Below are 22,720 nucleotides of genomic sequence, written 5' to 3' on the forward strand. Positions count from 1 at the left end.
CATACTATTGACTTAAAGTGGCTATAGCTTATTTATTTCATTATGTGTCATTATTTGGAAATATAATGAAAATAAACAAATCCGTTATTTTCAAGAAGTGTATAAATTATCTGGCATATGACAAAAACACATGTATAGTGTAGCTGTTGGCATGATGACATTGTTTATATAATTTAGATTATTTCTTTATCTTGTCAAGGTCCATGTCATCATTATAAATTGTTTAAGCTGTACATTATTTTATGTTATTTTATTTTATGTTAAAGTTTTTTGTGCTTTTATTTTGAAGGTCAAGTTTGTTAAAAGTGGCGCTGGTTTTCCTTTTTGGGGAGAAAAAAAAGGAGAAAACACCTGTAAACACGCAGCAAGAATGGTCTTTATTGAAAGTCATGTTACGTGGGATGGACTTTAGATACACACGGTTAAAGGAAAGCTCAGAAGAACGGCGGCTAATTCCCTTTTTGGAGCATGCGACCAACGAGGTCTTTATTGATTTATCGTGTTTTGTTGTTTGTTTTAGATGACACATTTGGCGTTTTGTTTGTTTTTTTGCTGGTTTGTCGATAGCAGCTCGTGAAACGCAAATCTGCCACACGTCTGTTCGACCAAATCCAGTTAATCTGGAACACCGGAAACCCATTTGCGTCTGTCTGTGCTTCGAGGGAATTATATATAGATACGCATAAAATCTGATAAACCTCTTTAAAAGTTTCTTGATTTCCCCCATAAATAAGTTTGTAAAATGACATTTTTCTTTACTCTGGAAATTCTTTCCCAAAACATTTCAATTCAGGATTCTTTGAGTGTCATTGCTCTCCTAAAAGGTCTCTGAAGGTCTGGCCTGTGACCCATTTTAACCTCAGGGTGCAACCGCCTAATAAAGGTAGGTTTAATGTGTGGAATCTCCCAGGAATGCAGACTTCTTTTCAATTATTTGGATCTAATGCATTTGAGGTATGTTAATACCACAGATTGTTGACCATTACTCTGAGCATTAGGCAAAATATGCAATTTTTAAAATAGACCGTATACATAAAAGGGAAATTTTTAAAATTTAATAGACAGAACACCCAAATCAAAATATGCACAAAAGTTAAGGGGGGAAACAGCCTGGTGTCTTATTTGCTACAGGGACAGAACACTTGGTCCATTGCGAACTGCGCTACACTCTAGTGCACTGAAAACCCCCAGTATACCCTCTATCCTGTATGGAGTAGGCTGGCTCAGCAGGCTGCAGCATCAAGTATATTCTGACCTGCAGAGGGAAATAGCAAAATGTGACCAAGTATTCTGCTGAATCTTAACTGAGCAGCAAACGAATATATACTATAAACGCATTGCTTTTAATCGAAACCTTCTTAAATCTGGGCAATAGGACATACCTGCAGTTGGGATGTCTTGGAGCAGGTTATTTACCAACTGGAAGGTTGGTGATTTGATTCCTGGCGGCTCCAGTCTGTATGCCAAAGTATCTTTGGGCAAGATATTAAAACCCCAGTTGCTCCCAATTCAATAGCGATAGCAATCAGTTAGACGTAGAAAAAAGGTGTTTGTATGAATGTAAATATGTGTGAATGAGGCGTTCTGTATACAGCATCTGAAACGCTCAAGTATCATAGAAAAATCACTATATAGCCCACTGCACTTGTGGTGCAGTGGGCTATATAGTGGTAATATGCTGGTAACCAAAATTAGTTGCATAAAAAAAAGACTTCTTCTTCTTCTTCTCAATTTAAAATTTCAGAAATTGACTTTTAAAAAAAAAAAAATCTGAAAAGGTAGTAACATTACACAGTTACACTTGTTATATGCTAATGCCATCATTAGATCCTGCTTCTAAATAATACAGACATTTAAGATTTAAAATTAAATCCAGACATTCTGAACTGTTTAATGTAAGTAAATCTCGCACTAAAAGAAAAAAGAAACAATTTAAAGAAAGAGCAACTAGGGGACTAATCTGGCGAGGAGTGGTTGATGAAAATGCAGGAAGATGGTGATGAGTTAATTGCGAATAGATGCGACAGCCAGGGAGCTAGAAGAAAGCGTTATGTGAGGTAAGTACAAAGAAAAACATCGGCAAACATCGAAGATGTCAAAACTTTCAGGGCCAAAAACTGAGAGTAGCAATGCACAGGAAAACAGAAACAGGGCAGAAACCGGAGACTTTTACAGACCTGCAAGACATGGATTGGAAAATCAATTCTCAAATTTATTTCATATTTACTTCTTACTTATTTACTTATGTTCATTTGAAGTAATGCATTATCAGAATTATCCTCTAGTCTTTTTACTGAATCAGCATTGCGGCTGACGGAAAATATTGTTCTCCTAACTTTGGCAGCATATAATTCATTTGGTCAATAACAAAAATACAACTCAATACTTTGTAACATAACCTTTGTTGGCAATAACAGAGGTCAAACGTTTACTGTAGGTCTTTACCAGGTTTGCACATACAGTAGCTGGTATTTTGGCCCATTCCTCCATGCAGATCTTCTCGAGAGCAGTGATGTTTTGGGGCTGTCGCCGAGCAACACAGACTTTCAACTCCTGCCACAGATTTTCTATGGGGTTGAGGTCTGGAGACTGGCTAGGCCACTCCAGGACTTTCAAATGCTTCTTACGGAGCCACTCCTTTGTTGCCCGGGCGGTGTGTTTTGGATCATTGTCATGTTGGAAGACCCAGCCTCGTTTCATCTTCAAAGTTCTCACTGATGGAAGGAGGTTTTGCCTCAAAATCTCACGATACATGGCCCCATTCATTCTGTCCTTAACACGGATCAGTCGTCCTGTCCCCTTGGCAGAAAAAACAGCCCCATAGCATGATGTTTCCACCCCCATGCTTCACAGTAGGTATGGTGTTCTTGGGATGCAACTCAGTATTCGTCTTCCTCCAAACACGACGAGTTGAGTTTATACCAAAAAGTTCTACTTTGGTTTCATCTGACCACATGACATTCTCCCAATCCTCTGCTGTATCATCCATGTGCTCTCTGGCAAACTTCAGACGGGCCTGGACATGCACTGGCTTCAGCAGCGGAACACGTCTGGCACTGCGGGATTTGATTCCCTGCCGTTGTAGTGTGTTACTGATGGTGACCTTTGTTACTTTGGTCCCAGCTCTCTGCAGGTCATTCACCAGGTCCCCCCGTGTGGTTCTGGGATCTTTGCTCACCGTTCTCATGATCATTTTGACCCCACGGGATGAGATCTTGCGTGGAGCCCCAGATCGAGGGAGATTATCAGTGGTCTTGTATGTCTTCCATTTTCTGATGATTGCTCCCACAGTTGATTTTTTCACACCAAGCTGCTTGCCTATTGTAGATTCACTCTTCCCAGTCTGGTGCAGATCTACAATACTTTTCCTGGTGTCCTTCGAAAGCTCTTTGGTCTTGGCCATGGCGGAGTTTGGAGTCTGACTGTTTGAGGCTGTGGACAGGTGTCTTTTATACAGATGATGAGTTCAAACAGGTGCCATTCATACAGGTAACGAGTGGGGGACAGAAAAGCTTCTTACAGAAGACGTTACAGGTCTGTGAGAGCCAGAGATTTTCCTTGTTTGAGGTGACCAAATACTTATTTTCCACCCTGATTTACGAATAAATTCTTTACAAATCCTACCATGTGGATTCATGGATTTTTTTTTCACATTCTGTCTCTCACAGTTGAAGTGTACCTCTGGTGCAAATTACTGACCTCTGTCATCATTTTAAGTGGGGGAACTTGCACAATCGGTGGCTGACTAAATACTTTTTTGCCCCACTGTAATTCTTGCATTAATCTGGTTCACAGCCTGAAGAATAGCTCGTGTATACAAAGTGCACGCGGTTTTATTTTGAAGAGAACTTCGGTTGATTTCCGGGTATGTATCTGTGCATTGACACAGCTGCCAGCAGATATGGAGAGCGCCTTGCGGACGCAGTAGGGACATCAGACTTCACGCACGCACACAGAAACTGACACAGCCAGACGCGCAAAAGGAGAAAACTAACGCTTCTTTGTTTCCTCGTCGACCTTCACAGCCTCCAGCAGGCTCATGGAGAGCGGAGCCCTGCTTGTCCGAACCGGGGGCAGGTTGATCGGATGCCTTTCATCCCAGCAGCGCCGTTAGATGTTTCCCATTCAGGATTAATTGGTTGACCAATGGCTCCCAAACATGCGCGCCTCTCCAGCAGCGGTGGCCCCGGGGTCGGAGGGGTAAATAAGAAAGAAGACCCCTGCTCTTCCTCCTCGTCGCTATGGATCCTGGATGCGGGGATGGTGGCCGTCTACTCGCCGAGGATCGGGAAGAGGACGCGCGTGCTGAATGGAATGGTGGCCCGGTGGTTTGTGACCATCGGCGCGGTGCTGATGCTGATGATGCAGAGCTCCCTGGCCGCTGACGGTAGGACCCCGATGCTCTCTTTTTCCTGTCACTGAGAGGAGCCCTGTATTCTTATTTTAATCACGTAAATAAAGCATAAACCTCGCGATCAGCCGCCTGAGTCGCGCTAATGTTTTGAATCCACTCTCGAGCTGGCTCCATGAAAACAGCGATGAAGAGCCAGTGGAGAGGAAGACCTAATGAAACTCTGTTAGACAGGAGACGAGCTGCAAAAGCAGCAGCTATGTTAATGCACCCGGAGGTGTTGTGGCGATTTCTGAAGGGGTTCCTGTTGTTGTTGTTTATACATTTACCGTATTGATTTATTTGTCTGACTGATTTTAAATCTCTTTATTATGCGTTTGAACCGTCGGTGTAGTGTCACAGAGGCCCTAACCGATGTCACGGCCCCAAACAGGCAGCCGGAGCGCACTGTGGACCGCAGCGCTGCGCTCACCGCGGCCGCTTCTTTGCGTTAAGGAGGAAACTTTTTATTCATTCATGGAAAATTGGGCCCCGAGGTCTTCAGCCTCGATTAAGATCCATAGGGGACGTTTCGTAGTCGGCACAAATTAATAATTTAGGATCTCTATGTGCTCACAGACATCCGAGGATAAAAAGCAAAAAATAACAGCACCAGTCCTCATTCAGAGAAGCAATAATTAATGCAGGAAGCTGTTTCTTTAATACTGACAGCAAAGCCTCCGTGTAATCCTTTGGGATATGCATATACTGGAAATTACTGTTTCAGTCCCTTAAGAAGATGCTGTTTCTTTTTCTTAAGGAAATAATTCAGGCCTTAAGTTGGGTCATATTGTGTCAGAATGCCTTCATACACTGACATGTTCCTGGGCTTTGGCTGGAACGACCGCGCAGGCATCACTGCTCATCTGTTAGTCATGTTTACACTGATTACAGGTTTGATAAAATCTTATAAAAGAAGAGAATTAAATACACCGAAACTGACTTTGGACGCATAGCAACAGTAAACCTCGTCTGATAAAGGGAGAAATCTGCAAAGCTGTGCTAAAAAGTCACAAACAACACAATTAGAATTTATTTGCTTCAGTCAGATCCAGTGGAGATGAGAAATAAACGGCCATTTCATCCAATTTGCAAAACATATTTTCTCATTTAATCGGACTTTTTTTTTGAGCTTTTAAATCTTTAAGTCAAGTCTGTTCAGCTGAAATAATCCACAACACGTGTATTAGCTACAGCTGAGATGTGAATGCCTGTACACAATAAATATTGTTAAAATAAAACACAAATGTGCCAACACACAGCCCGTCTGAACCGCAGTTTATTGGTGGTGCTCACAGCTCCGAGGGTGACATTTGCAAAAATGTCAAATGTCCTGTCGCTTTCCAGGAATAATGAGTCAGTGTGGCCAGCCCCAGTGAGAACAGTATTAAAAATATCTTTTCAAACTTTCAATTAAAGTGACACACGAATAATTATAATAAATATGTCGGCCCTCTGCCAAGATGGCATGTACACTGTAGCAGTATCTGGGAAAAGACAGTTTAAAAAAAAAAGATAAGGAATAAATGAGCTTCAGCTTAGATAAACTCATTCTTCTGAGGTGCCAACCATATTACATCAGACAAATACAAAGAGAATATGCTTCTTGTTATAATTAAATGCAGCTGCAAATTTATTTGAACTGTATTATTCATCTGTTCATATTTGCCTTTATCGAAAGCAAATAACGTCCCATGAAAATTACAATATAAAGTAAGCCTACTGGACACGATGTCAATGTAAAAGCCCCAAAATACAGTGCAGTGGTGTAATAATGTGAACATTCAATGTAACGTTTTGGTGCGGTTTCTGTGTTTGATTTGCAGGTTTCCCTGAAATGTTGCGCAACAGCGGGCAACAGGCATGTAGTTGATATTTCTCTGCTTTAGTGGCTACGTAGGAAGTGCTACACAATTAGTGCCAACATGTGTATATAAACCCTAATTTTCATTTACATGGCTCAGGACCTAATGAATCAGATGTCACTGGTGCAATGCGTGGGTAACGACAGAGTGCACCTCTGTTTCTGTATTTTGTACAAATGACAACCTCCAGGTCTAAAAAGCAAAGGTAGCACTGAAGCACCAAAAACTGCAGTTCCTCTAATGGCCACTTGAGGGTGGCTCCAAAAGTGAGTGGGGAAAAAAAACTCCTGTGGGAAAATATTAAATGCTATCATTAAAACGCGTGTTTTACAGCACGCTACAAAAACACAAGACAGAAATTCTTTTACAAATAAAACTCGTACATTTAGATATAAAACACATAAAGTTAGGGGTACTTTGACAGGTGTGTCAGGAGAAGCACCTGCAGTTAGTTTGGGGTTTTTCACATATTTTTGTTCTTCAATATTGGTGAGTGAAATTATAATATTATAATAATCTGTTACCCATGTGTTTTTGTCTGTGTATGAATTACAGATCTATAGTTTATGGACATGGCTTGCTAAAAAACTCACAAACATTAGCCGATAACTTAGCACTCTACCCTGTTTTCCAGATATACAGTCGTTTCTAGCTCCAAAAACCCCTGACGGCAGCAGCCAAATTGTTAACAATGAAATTTCAAAATGCAGCAACGATTGTTAGATATAATTGCATTTAAATCTCTGATCAAAAAATCAACAATTTGTATTATTAAAACCAGCAAAACCCTAAAAATCTCTAGTTTCTTTTGGAGAGAAAATGGTGACCAGGTTGCTCCGTCTGTGAGCATGAAGAAATAGTGTGAAGTGTAAATTTGATTTAAAGTACTGCAAATGTATTCAAGCCCCAGTGTATTTTGTGCAGAAGGTGTTTCAGCCTCGCCATCATGGGAATCACGGCAGTGAAAATTGCTTTCAGCTTCTACTTCACATAGTTTCAACAAGTTAGACTATATTGACAGCCTGTGTTCGACAAAGGCCTCAAACAAACCACACAAATCAAACAATCAAACTTAAATTATAGGACTATAGGATTTACTGCCATCTTTTATATACAGTGAATGGTTTTGTCTCACTTCCACGATGTTGCCACACCTGCAGCTGACAATGTTGCTCTAAAGGAGTGACCTGTTCTGGTCTAAGTAGTGCATCAGAAAAGATAACTTCATACGTGTTCATACATATATGGTGATGTTATGGGAGATCAGACGCAGCACATTCCCCGGCACACTCCTCTCCCTCATTTTTCCCTAAAACGAGTAATTAAAGGACAGGTGTGAATTAATGGAATAGTTTAGTAGCAGCTCTGTTGGCTTGCTGCTGGTTTATATTTGCATAATAATTTAAGCGATTATCTGACTGACTTGCACACTCAGTGCCATGTAGTTAAAGGAAGATTGTCTCTCTCTCTCTTTCTGTCTCAGTGCCACTTTACCAACCTCACTTCCCGATCAAACTGGAAAATAATGAAATTCGGGCTCATCTTAATAACAAATGCCGCCACTACTCAGGGTGTGATTAGAGGGTAATAAAGAGAGACTGCACCCCTGTGATAGGAACATCTTCATTAGATGCATAAACCTGTTGTTGGGTAAAGATTTGAGAAAATGGAGACGATTGCCAAAGTATTTAGCAAAAGAGAGTTTATCTGCCCAGCCTCCCCGGTTAAATCAGAGCAAATCGCCCACTCGCTCTGGATGATATATCCTCTTTTATGTCATGCTGCTGTGCCACTTAAGAGTGAGCTGTTCCATAGAATGGCTCAGGGAGATTTGACTTTCTCTCTCGTACCTGGTTACTCAAGCCTTTGGCTGTTTTCATTTTTTTTTTTTTTTTTTTTCCCAGAGAGAAAATGTTCCCATTGTATTTTTGTTTTCTGCATTTAGAACAGAAAAAAGATGCTTTGAAGGCTGATGCCCAGCTGGTGTGTGTATGTGTGTGTGTCTGCAGGCTCATACAGTATGTGAATGTAGGCGTTTTCTTTAATAGGTCTACAGAGATCTTCATCCTCAGTCAATAGCTGAGATCTATTGGTCCACGTTACCATGGGAACAGATCTGCAGCTAGTACTTTTTCTCACTGTGTGTCTGTTTGTGTCAGTCAGGGATTGAAAATAACATCTGAGTAAGTGCCAGGTTAGAGTCTGTTGCCTAATGATCGGCGTCTGATGACACACCAGCGGAGATGAAACGCTCTCCGTGCTGCACTGTTTCAAAATCAACTCAAACCTTCTGCTTCCAGCTGCTAAACATCCGGTTTTCTGGTCGTCTGAGTCACTGCATCCTGCTGCTGTTGTTTTCTTAGTGTTTAACATCATATGCGACTGAATCTCTTTCACTTCAGGATGCTTCACAAACAGCAACGTGACAGCTGATGTCAGTTAGCTGTGCCTTTTAAACACAACACAGTTTCATGGACTGAAGGCAGCTTAAGAGATTGGGCTTCATTTGTTCGTTGTGGCATCATGATATATGTTCCTAACCTTTTTCACGGGAGGGCTTGGTGAATTTTCATGGCTGTTCCTTTCAACTTTAAATGGATCCAAGCCAGCTCTTGTAAAGTGTGACATCTTCTTATGAACATTAAAATCACACACCTGCTTGATGTTCTGCAGATCTACCACATTCTGCAGAAACAGCTGTAGCTCTGTGATGTCCTGTGGTGCCTGGCACCAGATCCTTAGGTTTTAGTGAGTTGCAGGGTGGGGCCTAAGAAGGTCAGACACTCATTGTGTTGGGGATTGTCCTGCTGAGAGAGACAGCTGCCATCGGGGAGTGCTGTTGTTATAATATGGGTTGATTGGTCTGTAGCAGAGTTATAATTCATAGCATGTGTCAAAGTAACAGATGTGATCAGGATCAGAGGTTTCCCATAAGAATATTACATAGCAACAACAAAAAGATCGGTGTTATTAACTTTGCATGTCAGGAGTTTTAATTTCATTTTGCTCGCTCAGATACAAATATTCAGAAAACCAAAAGCTGCTTGGTCATTTCGGATCTTTAGTAAAACGCCGTATCTTGGTGACTTGGGCATTAGATGGCATGCTTATATTTTTTGGTCTATAAATAGCTGAATCAGATAAAGTCCGGGAATCTAATAACCAGGAGCCGGACTGTGAGGAATTGAATGTCTGGCCACAGAGTCATTGATAAATTCTGATGCTACCGATCATGTATCTGCTGTCATCAATTAAAGCAATCGATTGTGCTGATTACATAGAGGGAAACTAGGCTCCTCCCCACCTCCTGTGGCTTCAGAGAGAGAGGAGGAGGAGGAGGAGGAGGAAGAGGAGCTGGCTGAGCATCAGAGCCCTCACAATCAGATTAAAAGTTTGTGGTGCTGCAAAGGAAAGACGAGACAGAACGAGGAGGAGGAGGTAATCAGTCGGTCACTTAGTGAGGCTGATTTAAATGTGACTTTAGGCTCAGTGCAATTTCAGCTCAAAGCAAAGAATAGCGTTCAGATGGAGAGACTGCTTTTATTAATACTGTTGCTTCACTTACGTCAGTGAACTCTGACAGAGCTTTGCAGCCCCGTTACCCACTGTGTAACAATGACACATACTAAATCTGTGGTGGCACTGAATAATAAATAAGAAAAAATCTATAAATATTTATCTGTAGCTTTATCAAATGTGAAAGGAGAACGACTTTACCGTATATTCTTCTTCTGCATATGTCAATTTTTAGTACATTTTACTCATAATTGCGGTGAATTCCGCCCGCTTCACAGAGCACTTAAGCTCCGAGCTCGTGTTTAATGCACGGGGAATGTCAGCCGCGATACCTCTGAAAACTCTGATGACGGCTGACAGATGAGAAGGCTTGCTGCGCTACAACCTGCTCTATTTGATGCCAGTTACTTGGCTTCATAAGGATTCCTGCTCACACACGATCGCTCGGTTCATCCGTTTAGAAACCCTGACAAATCAAATGAACGGCAGCGCTGCACGCTCCAATGTGTCCTCTTCAGCTCTCAAGTAAATAACATTTCCAAGATTCAATCCAAAGAGGTTTGCAAAGCCACAGTTCACTTCTGCTCAATTTATTTGGTGTCAAAGCATGTCTCATAAGAAGTATTAAAAAAGTGGATGTAATCAAACATTGGGGAAATGAAAACCGGTGCTTCAGCAGCTTTGCTCCAAGGGTTTTGAATCCTGTAGTTATAACAAAAGCCATAATCTATAGATAGGGATGTAAGGAGGTCAGAGGGAATGTTTTAGATAGCCTTACACTCAGATTATTCCTAAACTGTATAAAAAAAGATGGATGTAGACAGCATGAAGTTGCAGTTTTACATGGGACTCAAGCTTTTTACGCTTCCTGTTGGCTTCATTCTTCCTGGACGGTTGCCGCTTGGTTTTAAAAGATGGACTTTTGACGTGAAAGATAATCATCAACAAAATATAAAGAAACTCAGCAAAGCCCTTAAAACCAAATCTGAATAGAATTTTTGCCTTTTAGTTCAGCGATCCCCAACCTTTTTTGCACCACAGACCGGTTTATGTCCGACAATATTTTCACAGACCGGCCTTTAAGGTGTTGCGGATAAATACAACAAAACAAAACCAGTACCGGTACCCCCCCAAAAAAGATTTATTCATAACACAAGGGAAAAGACCCAGGGAAACAGAGATAATGATTAAAAAAACGCTAAAAACTGATAAAAACCCTGGAAACCATGAATTCCACACCTGAGCCTCAACTCTTGCGGCCCGGTACAAAATGACCGGTCCGTGGCCCGGAGGTTGGGGACCGCTGTTGTAGTTGACAGGTAATTCTGCAAAAGGAGCTTCCTTCTTTTTTGTGTAAAAGCTCTGAAATTAGCTCATGAGTAAAATGAATTTCCATCATTAAGTACCAAAAATGTTCCCTGCTTCCAAACAGGGATAGAAAACCACTGCAGTGGATGAGACACAATGACAAGTATGAAAACGCCCATTATTAGGTCATTTAAAGATGCTTGCATCGGGTCTGCATAGTTGTAAATGAAATCCCAACAGTCCCAGATTGTTCTTGCCAACTTAACCTTCAATAACATATGAAGGTTTTCTTAGCCCAGGTCATAGCTGACCTTGACCACACTTGTGAAGGCATGAAATATGAAAAGTATGTAAATGTAAAGGACATCCTCCCTTTGAGCCAACTTTATTGTAAAGGCTGGTGGGGCTTCTCGGCTCACTGTCAGAGCTGTATGCCCGAGATGACCTTATTAGCAGAGGCTTCGATTTTAATAGTTACTTCAGCCCTTTGGGAGGTATTAGCAGATATTTCATCAAGACGAGTGACAACAGTTGGAGCAGAAACCCGACTCACAGCATGGAGGACAGGGCCATCAAGACTGCTCTGGCCTCAAGGATTAAAGTTTTGAGTTGTAGCTTAAATTAACACTGCTGCTGCTCATGCTCAGACCCTAGCTGGCTGTCTTTGCATCATAATGAGACGGTAGCTTTTCTTTGCTCTGCCCCCCCCCCCCGTATTTAAAGGGCACAGGTGATCTAAGAAGAGGATTCTGCCTGCAATGGATCCAAGGCCAAAGATCCTGCATTTGGTCCCAGAGGCTGGAGCGGTGTGGGAGTGGAGGTGGGGTGAGGGAGTGGGGTCACTGCATCATCCGAGCACATGTTCTCAGCATTAAAGCAGCAGTGGCTCATTTTGCATCGCTCTGCTTGGCTGCACTCCATTCTGTGCTTCTCTGATTATGCACTGCTGGAGCTTTTCACACCGACAAGGAGAAAAAAAAAACCCTCACAGGAGTAAGTTTGGCTTTCCACACAACACAGATTTAAACCAGCACCATGGTCACTAAATCATGAGATTAAAAAGCCAGCAGAGTTTTAAAAACTGATAGCATTATTTTTCAAAGTAAAATGCTTATTATGGATTTGCCAAATATTTTCTTGTGAGTCCTTTTAGAGTTTTTTGTCATTCACGATTATTTTGTACCACTGAGGCTTCTTTTTAGTGCAGATAGAGTTTGTAGTGATGCGTGCTGTCATGTTAAACGTCTCCTCTGGCTGCGCTGTCATACCTCTTACTGTTGCCAGGCAGAAACGCAGCGCAGCTTCAAGGAAGTGCTGATGAACTCTAATGATATGACTGACACAGCTCTATTTTAGCTGTGCTCTGGCGAGTGTTTTTGTGACTGTGAGCAAGCTAACCAGGCCAAACATCTCTCACAGAGAGTCCTTATCTGATCTGTCCTTCTTTGACGCACGCACACACACACACGCACACACACACACACACACACACACACACACACACACACACACACACACACACACACATGCAGTGGCACAAAGTCACATTCAGTGCAGAGCATCAGTGTACCAGACAGCTCCTTTCTGCAGCACTCTGAAGTTAATAATCTATTTCAGGAAAGAGCGCGAGTGTGTGTATGTTTGAGGGAGGAAGAGTGACTTGACATGAGAGAGAGGGGCTTCATAGGCCGACCATAAATATTGCCTCAGCTTGTATATTAAACACATTATGCATGGAAGGACTCTCTCTGAAATCTTACGGGTAGGCAGAAGCTCTGTTTGGATAAATTGATTTTATAATCCCAATTAGCCACACTTTGTATTTTTCTAATCTTGTGGGAGGTTGCATGTTTCTCCGTTGGTTTGTTTTGCAGAAGCTTTTTCCTATCCCCCCCCCCCCCCCACTCAGGGGGAAACATCCAAGCAATCTCAGAGGGAACCAAAATGTGTCATTACAAACCATGTGAAAATGATCAGACCGCTTAGTGGCCAGAAAAGTAAACACAGGAAGAAGGTGCTGTGTTCTGGACTGTTAGAGACTCTGGAGAATTTACTGACCTTTTCACATCTGTGGTACTCTCCTGCATCCCAGACTGCAAAGTATATGTGCTAACGGGGAGATGCTTAGTTCAAACTTGCAACATACACCATTACCAAAACCCCATTAGAGTTTGTTAGGAACCAGACTGAGACCACGTCCCGCAAGGGTCTCGGTGCAATTGTTTTGGTCCGAACACAAATGTGACTGTGTTCACATCTGCACTAATGAACTTAGTTTATACTGGACCTTCGTGCAGCCCTTTATATTAGGGATAGCAGCAGTCACTAACACCATGCAAAGCTAAGAGTAAAAATTGCCTGAAGCCTGAGCATCTGTCTCCGAGACTATTTGCAGCCCCAACTGGTTACCTCACACGGTTGCCTGAGCCTCGTTCTGCCGGCTTTTGTTTGTTCCTGTGAAAAGGAAGCTAAAACAGCTTTATAATTTACTTAAATCAAATTTCAAACAGTAATCAAAACTAGTAATAAAAGATCATCAACTTATATCTTTTAACAATAGAATATATAGAAAAAAACTGAAAAGCTGGATCAGAAGAAGAAATGCCTTGTTGCTAAAAACGAGCCTTTTTGCACTGATTTAAGTTATTTCATCTTCTCTAGATTTTACCTCTTTACAATAGAGACATCTGTGTGATCATGCAGCGTGCTTATCATGCTTCCTCACTGTGGTCATGTGATGTGGGACAGGTTCTGCATATCGATTACTTTGTGCTGCGTAAAGCATCTCTGCAGCGTCTGTAGTATGAGACGACAACTGTTAGCTGGTTAGTTTCCCCAAATTACACATACATCCAACATGTGTGTGTCTGTAACTTTAAGAGACCAAGATGCCACCTGAGGGCTAAAAAAATGAAGCCAACTCAAAAAATGAGCCAGTAGTCCGTACTGTACCGCACAGTACGGTGCGGTACGGAGACGTACGGAGACGTTTGTGGTGAAAAATGAAACTTAAAAATCAGGTGGATTACACAAACACTATCAAGGAGTATGTAATGGATTATAAGAACTGATTTGTTGATAAGGAGACATGATTAACTTGAGCTTACAGTATATCTTTAACTAGCAGCTCTTTCTTTTGACAATAGCCTCTTTAAAGACACATTTTAGGGTCAATTTGAAACAAAGGCAGTTGTAAAATATATCATCCCCTATGTGCCTGTCTGTTGTCAATACAAACAAAGACAGTAAGAAACAGTTTTAAATGGCTCTATATAGCATTATCACTGACCTTTAGATACCTTTCTACATGCTGAAAATACACACCACATTTGTGAGAATCACAGTTTCTAAGTTGGAAGGCTTTGTGTCAGGTTTCAACCAATAAATCACCCCTACAGTGTTGTACAGAATTAAGTCAAAACTTTTCATGTTTGCAGACAGAATGATGACTTGCATGCAAACACTACTAAAAATATTACCTCCCTTATTGGAGGTAACATGCTTGTATGCTAATCATACCTCACCTTCTTGTTATGTGGTGCTTGTTAGATTTTTGGGTCCAACACCTATTACATTTTTTTTTTTTAAAACACTTGCTTCTCTGTGGAAACTGGGCTGAGAGTTAACACTGCTTATAAACTATTAGATGAACTTGTAGCGTCCTGCACACTCAGTTGTTGAAATGTCCTTGAACATTAAAGGGCAGAGCATGAGGTGAGTATAACAAACATTTGCAAGCAGTCTGGACACGGTTCACAACTGAGTAAATTTAGTAAATGATCCAAATATGAAATGTCAGTCATTATTTCATACCTCAAATGAAATGAATGGATTCTTTTGTCCCCAGATCCCATTTCTGATTTCCAAGGTCAGGAAATTAATTCAGTAAAGGTAGCTAGAGAGAAATATTGAGTGCTGGTGGAGGTTTACTTTTTTAGGGGTTTTGTATGGCAGCATGATTGAACTGATCAAAATAAAAAGCATGTAGCGTGACCACATCAACCGCCGAGTTTCATGAGCTCTCGAAGCCTTGTACATGCAACAAATAGATAAAACTGCCTCTCGATGGAGAGCGCACCCTGCTGAAGAGATGAAAGGTAAATCCTGAGATTGGAAATTTCCCCCCGGACTTGGCAGCAGACAAGTATGGAAACAGGTTTTTTTTTTTTTTTTAAATATCAAGTGATGGTAGAGAAAACATAAAATCTGGGCAGACAGAGAGGGGATGACGCCGGCTGATGGCCTCACTTGATTTAGCTTGTCATTAGCAGCACTGTCATCATTAGGACTGTAATGATCATCTAATGAAAATAAGAATGAAAAGCAAAAGATTTAACTCGTGTGCAAAACGGTAGAAAGGGAAGAAACAATCTATCTGGCATCTACTTTTAGAGTCAGCCTCGGGGCTTGTTAACAAGAAGATTTATTTTCTGTCACTAAAATAAAATGAAATGTACAAACTACTTTGCTTTTGTCCACGCTCCCTGCTGTTCCTGTAAGGATATTATGCAACCAGACCGATTGTGGAGTGTGCCTTCAAAGGCCTCTGTGTTTTTCCGCCGTTACCCACTCCATCGTCTTCATGTTCGTTTGCTTTTCTGTTTAAAATCAACTGTGCAGAAAATGCAATCCAGCTTGTGATATCCGTGAGAAATCAATTTGTTCAGATGAACTAGTACAGTATTTATTTATTTTTTAGCAAGTTGTTGATGAGCTGCTTGTACTGCAGGAGGTTGTTTCAGGCTCCAAACCGGCAGACAGGCAGGGATTTATTTCTGCTGTAGCAACTGAAAAAGGAAAAAAATGGGGAGAGAGGAAACAAAGCAGGTGAAAGAATGAAAATTTAATCAGTCTGTGCTTCTTAAGGATTGACTGGGAGAGGGTTGGATTTATAGCTGCTTGGCCTTCCCTCTTTCAACTCACCATGTATCACTCCAGCTGCTCACCTCCCTCCTATCACTCCCTCACTTCTGTGTGTGTGTTTGTGTGTGCATGCAAGGGCCTTTCCATTTGTGTTTCTGATGTGTCATTTGGCCTTGAAGCCTATGATGTGTATGTAACAGCCACATTTTGTTCACGTCTAAGGATGCTGTTCTGCTCTTTAGTAAGCTTCATTCACTTCAGCTGTTGTCTGAGCAATCCTGGAAAAGTGGCCGTACAGAACAATAACCTACTTTTGTATTTGTGGCCAAAGTCCATCTGGCAAAGATATTCACGGTGTTAATCGTTGAGATCTGGAGTTTCCAGCCAAAAGAAAAGGGTGGTCAGCTGACAGATGTAAAGCAAACCTCGCAGTTCGCCAGACCTGTTTAGAAGATAAATTGAGCGCACAATGCTTACCCAAACTTTTATATTGCAAACATCCATCACAGTTTAATGCAGTTCAGTTTTCTTTATATAACAACAGTCATTTCAGTGCGCTTTATATTGTACGGTAGAGAACAAAGAACCCCATTTGATGCCCTGTAAACAAGCATTTGGCAACAGTGGAGAGAAAGAACCCCCTTTTACAATCTGGACAAGAATCAGGAAGGGGGTTTACAAAGTTTACAAACTGATGCTTTTGTGAATTTAGGTCGATATGACACAGTCGCATGAATGATTTTATTTCATTTTTTGATCAGGTAAGTTATCAGTTCAATCCAGTTTTATTTACATAGCATCAAATCCCAACAACAGTCGCCTCAAGGCAGGGCTGTTCGATATAATGAGATAGATAGATATAGAGAGAGATATCTCGATCGGATGATGATGATATGAAAACGTCTATCGTTTCATTTTGCGCTATGGATTGTTTCATTGTGTCGCAAAATAAACTGTTTACAGCAATATTATTTTTCATCGTTTTGATGGTCACTGTAGAATTAAAGTTCTCTCTTTCTCTTATATTTAACCTCCTATGATCACATTTTGGGTTATTTAGACCAAAACAGTGAATTTTGCTCTACAAGGGCCTGATATCCACTTACATTATACTGTCCTATCAAAATTTTAAACGAATATCCTCATATGTGGCTCTTATTTTTCTTAAAAACAAATATAAGTTAAAAAAAAAAAAAAAATCAGGTAATTCTTTGTTTTTACATTCGTCGGGCCCCAATATGCCCAAATATCAAAGAGAAGTTAAAAATGTATGCCGTGGAGGAGTTCGGGTCTTAGGAGGTTAATATAACCACACTACTGACGGACAAGCGACGGTTTTTATGCGTTGTCATTAGCAACAAGATGTTAAAACCATCGTGTGGCTCCGTCGTTCCACATAAACCTTCCACAATAAAGCTGAAGATCCTGTTGAGAATTTTTTCCAAATAAAATGAATCACGTAGTATGCACGTTACGGACGACAAGCCAAAAAAAGAGCTGTCAGGAGCTAAAAGAATAAAGCTTGGAACAGGCTTTTCCGTGTAATAAATACTTACAGAGAAAATTGCAGCTGTTTCAACTTATGCAACACTCGACTCCAGGTACATGACACCCAGCTGAAAACATTTCACGCAAGTCGAGTTGCCTGAGATTCACAGAAAATGTAAAATTTTTGTGATATATATCGTTGTCGGGACGATAAATGTCTTATATCGGGAAAAGAGATTTTGGTCATATCGCACAGCCCTACCTCAAGGCAACTTCCCCAAAACTGTTCATGTAAATTTGTAACTGCCCTCAGACCATGTGTATGTACAAATTATGAAAATGTAAACGCATAGCTGTCTAAAGACAGTTAATACTGTAAAGTAAAGACCCTACAATAATACAGGGAAAATCCCAACAACCAAATGAGCCCATTTGAGGAAGCACTTGGTGACAGTGGGAACGAAAAACTCCCTTTTAACAGGAACAAACCTCTGGCAGAAACAGGCTCAGTGAGGAGCAGCCAAGAATGAAAATTTCCCTCCACTTTGTACTGCGTTTTTATCTGGAGATTAAAGATCAAATACATCCACTGCAGACTCCTGCAATACACCAGCAACAGACATTATCTTGCAAATATAGTGTGAAATGATCTAAACTTGATAAAAAAGCCATTTCCCCTATCATAACACAAAATATAGGTTCCCTTTAAATCCATTTCTTTTGGCATATCAATGATATTTGGAATCTTCTTTGAATGAACACTTTTTTTTTTATTTTAAACAACATTAAAAAGCAGTATATGATATTCAGCGTGGTGGGCTTAGCCCGAATGTACCTTAAGTTTCTTGTTACATAATCTCATATTTATAGGATTACATTTTTTTTCTGTTTCCATAGCAATGTTTGAAACATTCTCTTTGGTCGTATGTGATGAGAATGCGAAGATGCACATAAACCGTATCCTGAAGTTGACCTGAGCCTCTGGTGTGTTATCTCTTATGTAAATAGCTAAATTTAAGTGCCTTCAACACAGGGATCAAAACTGTTTGGACATTAGATAAAGGATTTTAAAAAAAATACAAGACATTCCTCCGCATGCATCAAAAGCAACTTAATTTCAACAATTGGCTGCAATTAGGGGAATCCATTTCCACACGGCAGCTCCTTTTCTTCATTATGTGTGCCTGGTGAACCGAACTTAGATTGCTGTGTAAACGGAACAATTGCTTTCGATGGCAAAGGTAATTGTTGCCCCTGGGTAAATCAAAGTCAAACCGCACGGCTCTGACCCCAGCACACACACTCTGTTTACCAGCCTCAAGAAAAAAAATCTACATAAAATATTCATAACTGTGCATAATCAGACATGCTGTTCAAGACCTAGTTTAGGTGTTAGCGAGCTGTAAGGTCTCAACAACCTAGTTTAGATTCCGGGTTCGTGAGCAAGGAATATTTAAAAACCAGTGCTCCCGCTGGTTCGGATGGCTTTATGAAGATCAGAGGTTATTTAGCAGCAGGCATTATGAAACCAGCACCTCGCTGTGAGCACTGAGATACTTGTGATTAAAGGAGAAACCAGTGCAGCACCGTATCTTTGGTTTGTGTGTTTTGCACTTTAGGATTAAAGTAAAGTGCCGTCACTCAGACTAGTGCTCTAATCACTTTTTAGGGACTTCAGAAGTCTGTTCGGTCTTTTTAACTGGCAAACTGTTAGCGATGATGTTGAACTCTGCTCTGGGTGTCTGTGTAATATGGTTCAGACCGTTACATAACAAATGATGACTAATTGGCGCACAATTATTCTCTTTCTGCAGTTCCTTAAACGGCACAAGATTTTAATTTCATCAATGCCGTCATCGTCTCGTCATCGCTGGGTGGAAGCACTGACTGATAGGAGTTAGGTTAAAGATAATGATGAGGACACTTAATCAGATTAATGTCTTATTTCCACAGCCGGTGATGAAATGGCACTCTTTGCTCACACCATATGTGTTTTATGCACTCACACGGATAATAGTGTGCCACCACAGGGGACACAATAAGGGCAAACGCACATCAGGTGCTCCAGGCCAATCGAAAGCACTCAGCTCACTCATTGGCTTGCTCAAAGTCACATGGTACATCTTGCAGCAGCTTTGGCTTGTTTTCATTTCTTTCTTTCTTTTTTTTTTTTTTTTTTTAAAAAACAGTAAAAAATCAATACAGCTTTACACACAAACACCCACACTGTGTACAGACTCACACACAGGCACACAATGTTTAAAAAGCATCAAAGTACCACAACAATCCACTATGATTACGTGTTTGTGTAAGTGCGCGCGTGTGAGTATGTACGAGTGTGCACTTGTGTGGCGACAGGAGTGCGTCATGTGTTCTGTTTTGAGTATACTTCAGCTAATAGGAATTTATAAGCGAATTAGAGCTCCCTCATCGAGTGTGTGCGTGTCACACTACAAAGAGGCCTGTCCTTTTTCTGACATTCCTCAGAGGAAATGGTTGTCTTTAACAATTTGACTTTGTGTGCTTAGTTGTCGAAGGCTTGACAGCTGTGTGAAAACACAACCTGATGAGATTTTTAGCCAGAAACTGGAACAAAAATGAAAGCAAAGTTGTGTAAAAGTGAGATGAGCTTACAGTAATATGTTGTTTGTAAGTTTTATGTGATGCACTGTTTTTGTGTCGTTCACACAGAAGCACACACTGCAGTGTGGATATTTGAGTATGTAATCTAAGTGGAGCCATGTTGTTATGATCTCTTATAATTCACTTCCAGCTTTTGTAGCGATTTATTGTCTTATTAATTAGGAAACATCTTCTGTAAACTGATACAAAATCTCAGTAATATCAATATAACATAATGTTATTATTATTGATATATATGTAAAAGTGACACGATTTTGATATTCCATTTTAAATACCTCAGTTTTTCCAAATATATCCCAGAACAACATCCCCAGTTATGTACATGAATTTCCAATTAACACCACACCGTCACAAAACAAGTTTTCAGTCAAATTTCAAGTTCCATTGTTTGAGTCTCTGTATTTATCAGGCAAAATCAAACTCTCAGACTCTTTTATTGCTGTGTGGCTTTTATGTTGTCGTTCTGATTCAATAAAAGTAGATTGTATATTTCCCTAGTGACAGTTCTCTGCTCCAAAAAACAGACGCTACCTAATCTATCAGTCTGTGGCTCTCCATTTTACCTTCACCAGGGTTTAAAATTGAAATCTAAAAATAAAAATAATTGCAGTGAGTGTGTGTGGGTGCAGAGCACTAAAAGCCTCTAAGAGGTATTTTGGGGTGGCCAATGACCCGAGTGTACTACTGGGACTCATGCCCTGCTGTTCTCCTGGATTCATCAGATACTGTCAGTCGTAGCTTGGAGATGTGCCGCTGCAATTTTTCAGTTCGACTTGAACATTTTTAAAAAGCACAGCTGATGTACTTTGTGCAAAATTCATAAATACAGCCAATGATAACTTCACGAAAAGTGAGAGGCCATAAATAACAGTGACAGTTGAGCACTGTTGCTTGACGACATGAAGGTTGCGGGTTCAAACCTGCCTGGGGTGTTTCTGTGTAACGTTTGGATGTTCTGCCTGTGGCTGCATAAAGCAGAATCTATTTATATTTTTTGTTCAATAATAAATACCAGTGAAGTCTGCTTTTGTCTCATCTAGATCACTTCCCACTGCGGTTCAGTAGAAGCACTAGAGCTGGCACTTTGTGTGGGTGGAGATGATTTCCCACCAGTGACCATTCCTAGCACCAGATTTAAATCTAAGTAAAGTAGGCACTGCTTTGCTCTGTCAGCTGGGCAGGAATGGTTCCATAAAACCTCTCAAGTGCTGGCTGGTAAAAGCTTCATTAGTTAGAAGCTTCACATATAATAAACTGATAAATTATGCTTGTTGTCAAAAAGCAGCTTAATCCAGCGGTTATGGAGCATTCAATCGAGGCTGTTTCTTCCTTTAAGTCTAACATTTAGTTTTGTTTTAACTCAATTTTGATCTCCACAAACATTTGATAAAATTGTGACTTTTTTTAAACTCAACATTACACTCGCCCTCTTTTACCTTCAGAACCGCCTTAATTTTTCATGGCATTGATTCATCGAGGCGGTGGAAGCATTCGCCAGAGATTTTGGTCCATATTGACATGATGGCATCACGCAGTTGTTGTAGATTTTTCGACTGCTCGTCCATGATGCAAATTTTCTATTCCACCACATACCAAAGTTGCTCTATTGGATTGAGATCGGATGACTGTGGAGCTCGTCTGAGTGCCTACAATCTGAATGTTGCTGCAAAAAATTAAAAACACTTGTCTGCATCTAATTTTGGTGAATCTGTGCAAACTGTAGATCATCTTTTGTTAAAACCATATACATTAGATGGACATAGTCACAATGATAGTTTGGCATTTTAGTGCTTTCATTTAAAAAAACAACAAAACTCTATGAACATATATACACAACAAGGTACACTAGCTGCCATTAGCTAACGCTTGCACTATTGACTAGCTTAGTTAGCAAGATCTATGCCTAAAGTTATGATATCAAGTGAGATTATGTTTTGAAATGGTCTACAGTTGCTTTTCTGACCCCAAGGTATTTGTCTGCCTAAAAATACACCTTCAGAGGATGCACAGACGTCATGGGGCTGACCCATGATGCACTGGACTTCTCTTTTCTTCTTAGTTAATGCTTATTTTGGTGCTCTGCTTTTAAACCAGTTATTTTATTCTGGTGTCTTTTATGTCAAAAAATGTGCTCATTAAAAATTCTCCCCCGTGTTCTAAACCAAGTTACATTTCTAAGACCTTTTCACGCAGCTCTAGCCTTCTGCTTTAATTATGGCTGTTTACACTTTGGTTGTTAAGTTGCATTTGCTTTAATCCATTAAAAAAATCTAAATCATGGCCTGCTGAGATAAATTTGTCTGCAATGCCTTGTTGCCTGACAGATTTATTGTTACCCAGCAGTAGATTGGCTTCACATGCTTTACAGTTCTACTGCGAGATCGTTGGCTAGATCCAAATGTGCGCCTCATATCTGTCCTGGCATTTTATTGGCTCCCTGTTTGTTTTAAAAGGGACCATAAATTTTTGCACAGACTTTCGATTTATTAAAACTCCTTCCTTTTGAGTTGAGGTTGATTTAATCTCTTCAAAAAGTAAGAAAAATTTGTATCTTTAGTGTTTCTGCGACAAGGTGAAGACATCTATCCATCTTATACACACTCCCACTACACAAACGCGCACTCATATGCACGTTTCCACGGTGATC

General features: G+C 40.6%; 1 protein-coding gene across 6 annotated transcripts in view; it reads left to right on the forward strand.

The window, feature by feature from the left end:
* The first annotated feature begins 629 nt into the window (after positions 1 to 629).
* The window catches only part of kiaa1549la (KIAA1549-like a), a 120,718-nt gene continuing 98,627 nt past the window's right edge, over positions 630 to 22,720 (forward strand). For 3 of the 6 annotated variants that reach the window (XM_040035853.1, XM_040035862.1, XM_040035878.1), the window contains exon 1: positions 3,799 to 4,387. In XM_040035853.1, coding sequence (XP_039891787.1) covers positions 4,147 to 4,387 — 241 coding nt within the window. In that variant the 5' untranslated portion in view covers positions 3,799 to 4,146. Of the gene's footprint in view, positions 884 to 3,797; positions 4,388 to 22,720 lie in introns of those variants that run through there. The other 3 variants (XM_040035887.1, XM_040035897.1, XM_040035869.1) reach the window with 2 other exon arrangements.

The sequence above is a fragment of the Simochromis diagramma genome, unplaced genomic scaffold (assembly GCF_900408965.1).
Source record: "Simochromis diagramma unplaced genomic scaffold, fSimDia1.1 OVJJ01000333.1, whole genome shotgun sequence".
Classification (NCBI taxonomy): Eukaryota; Metazoa; Chordata; class Actinopteri; order Cichliformes; family Cichlidae; genus Simochromis; species Simochromis diagramma.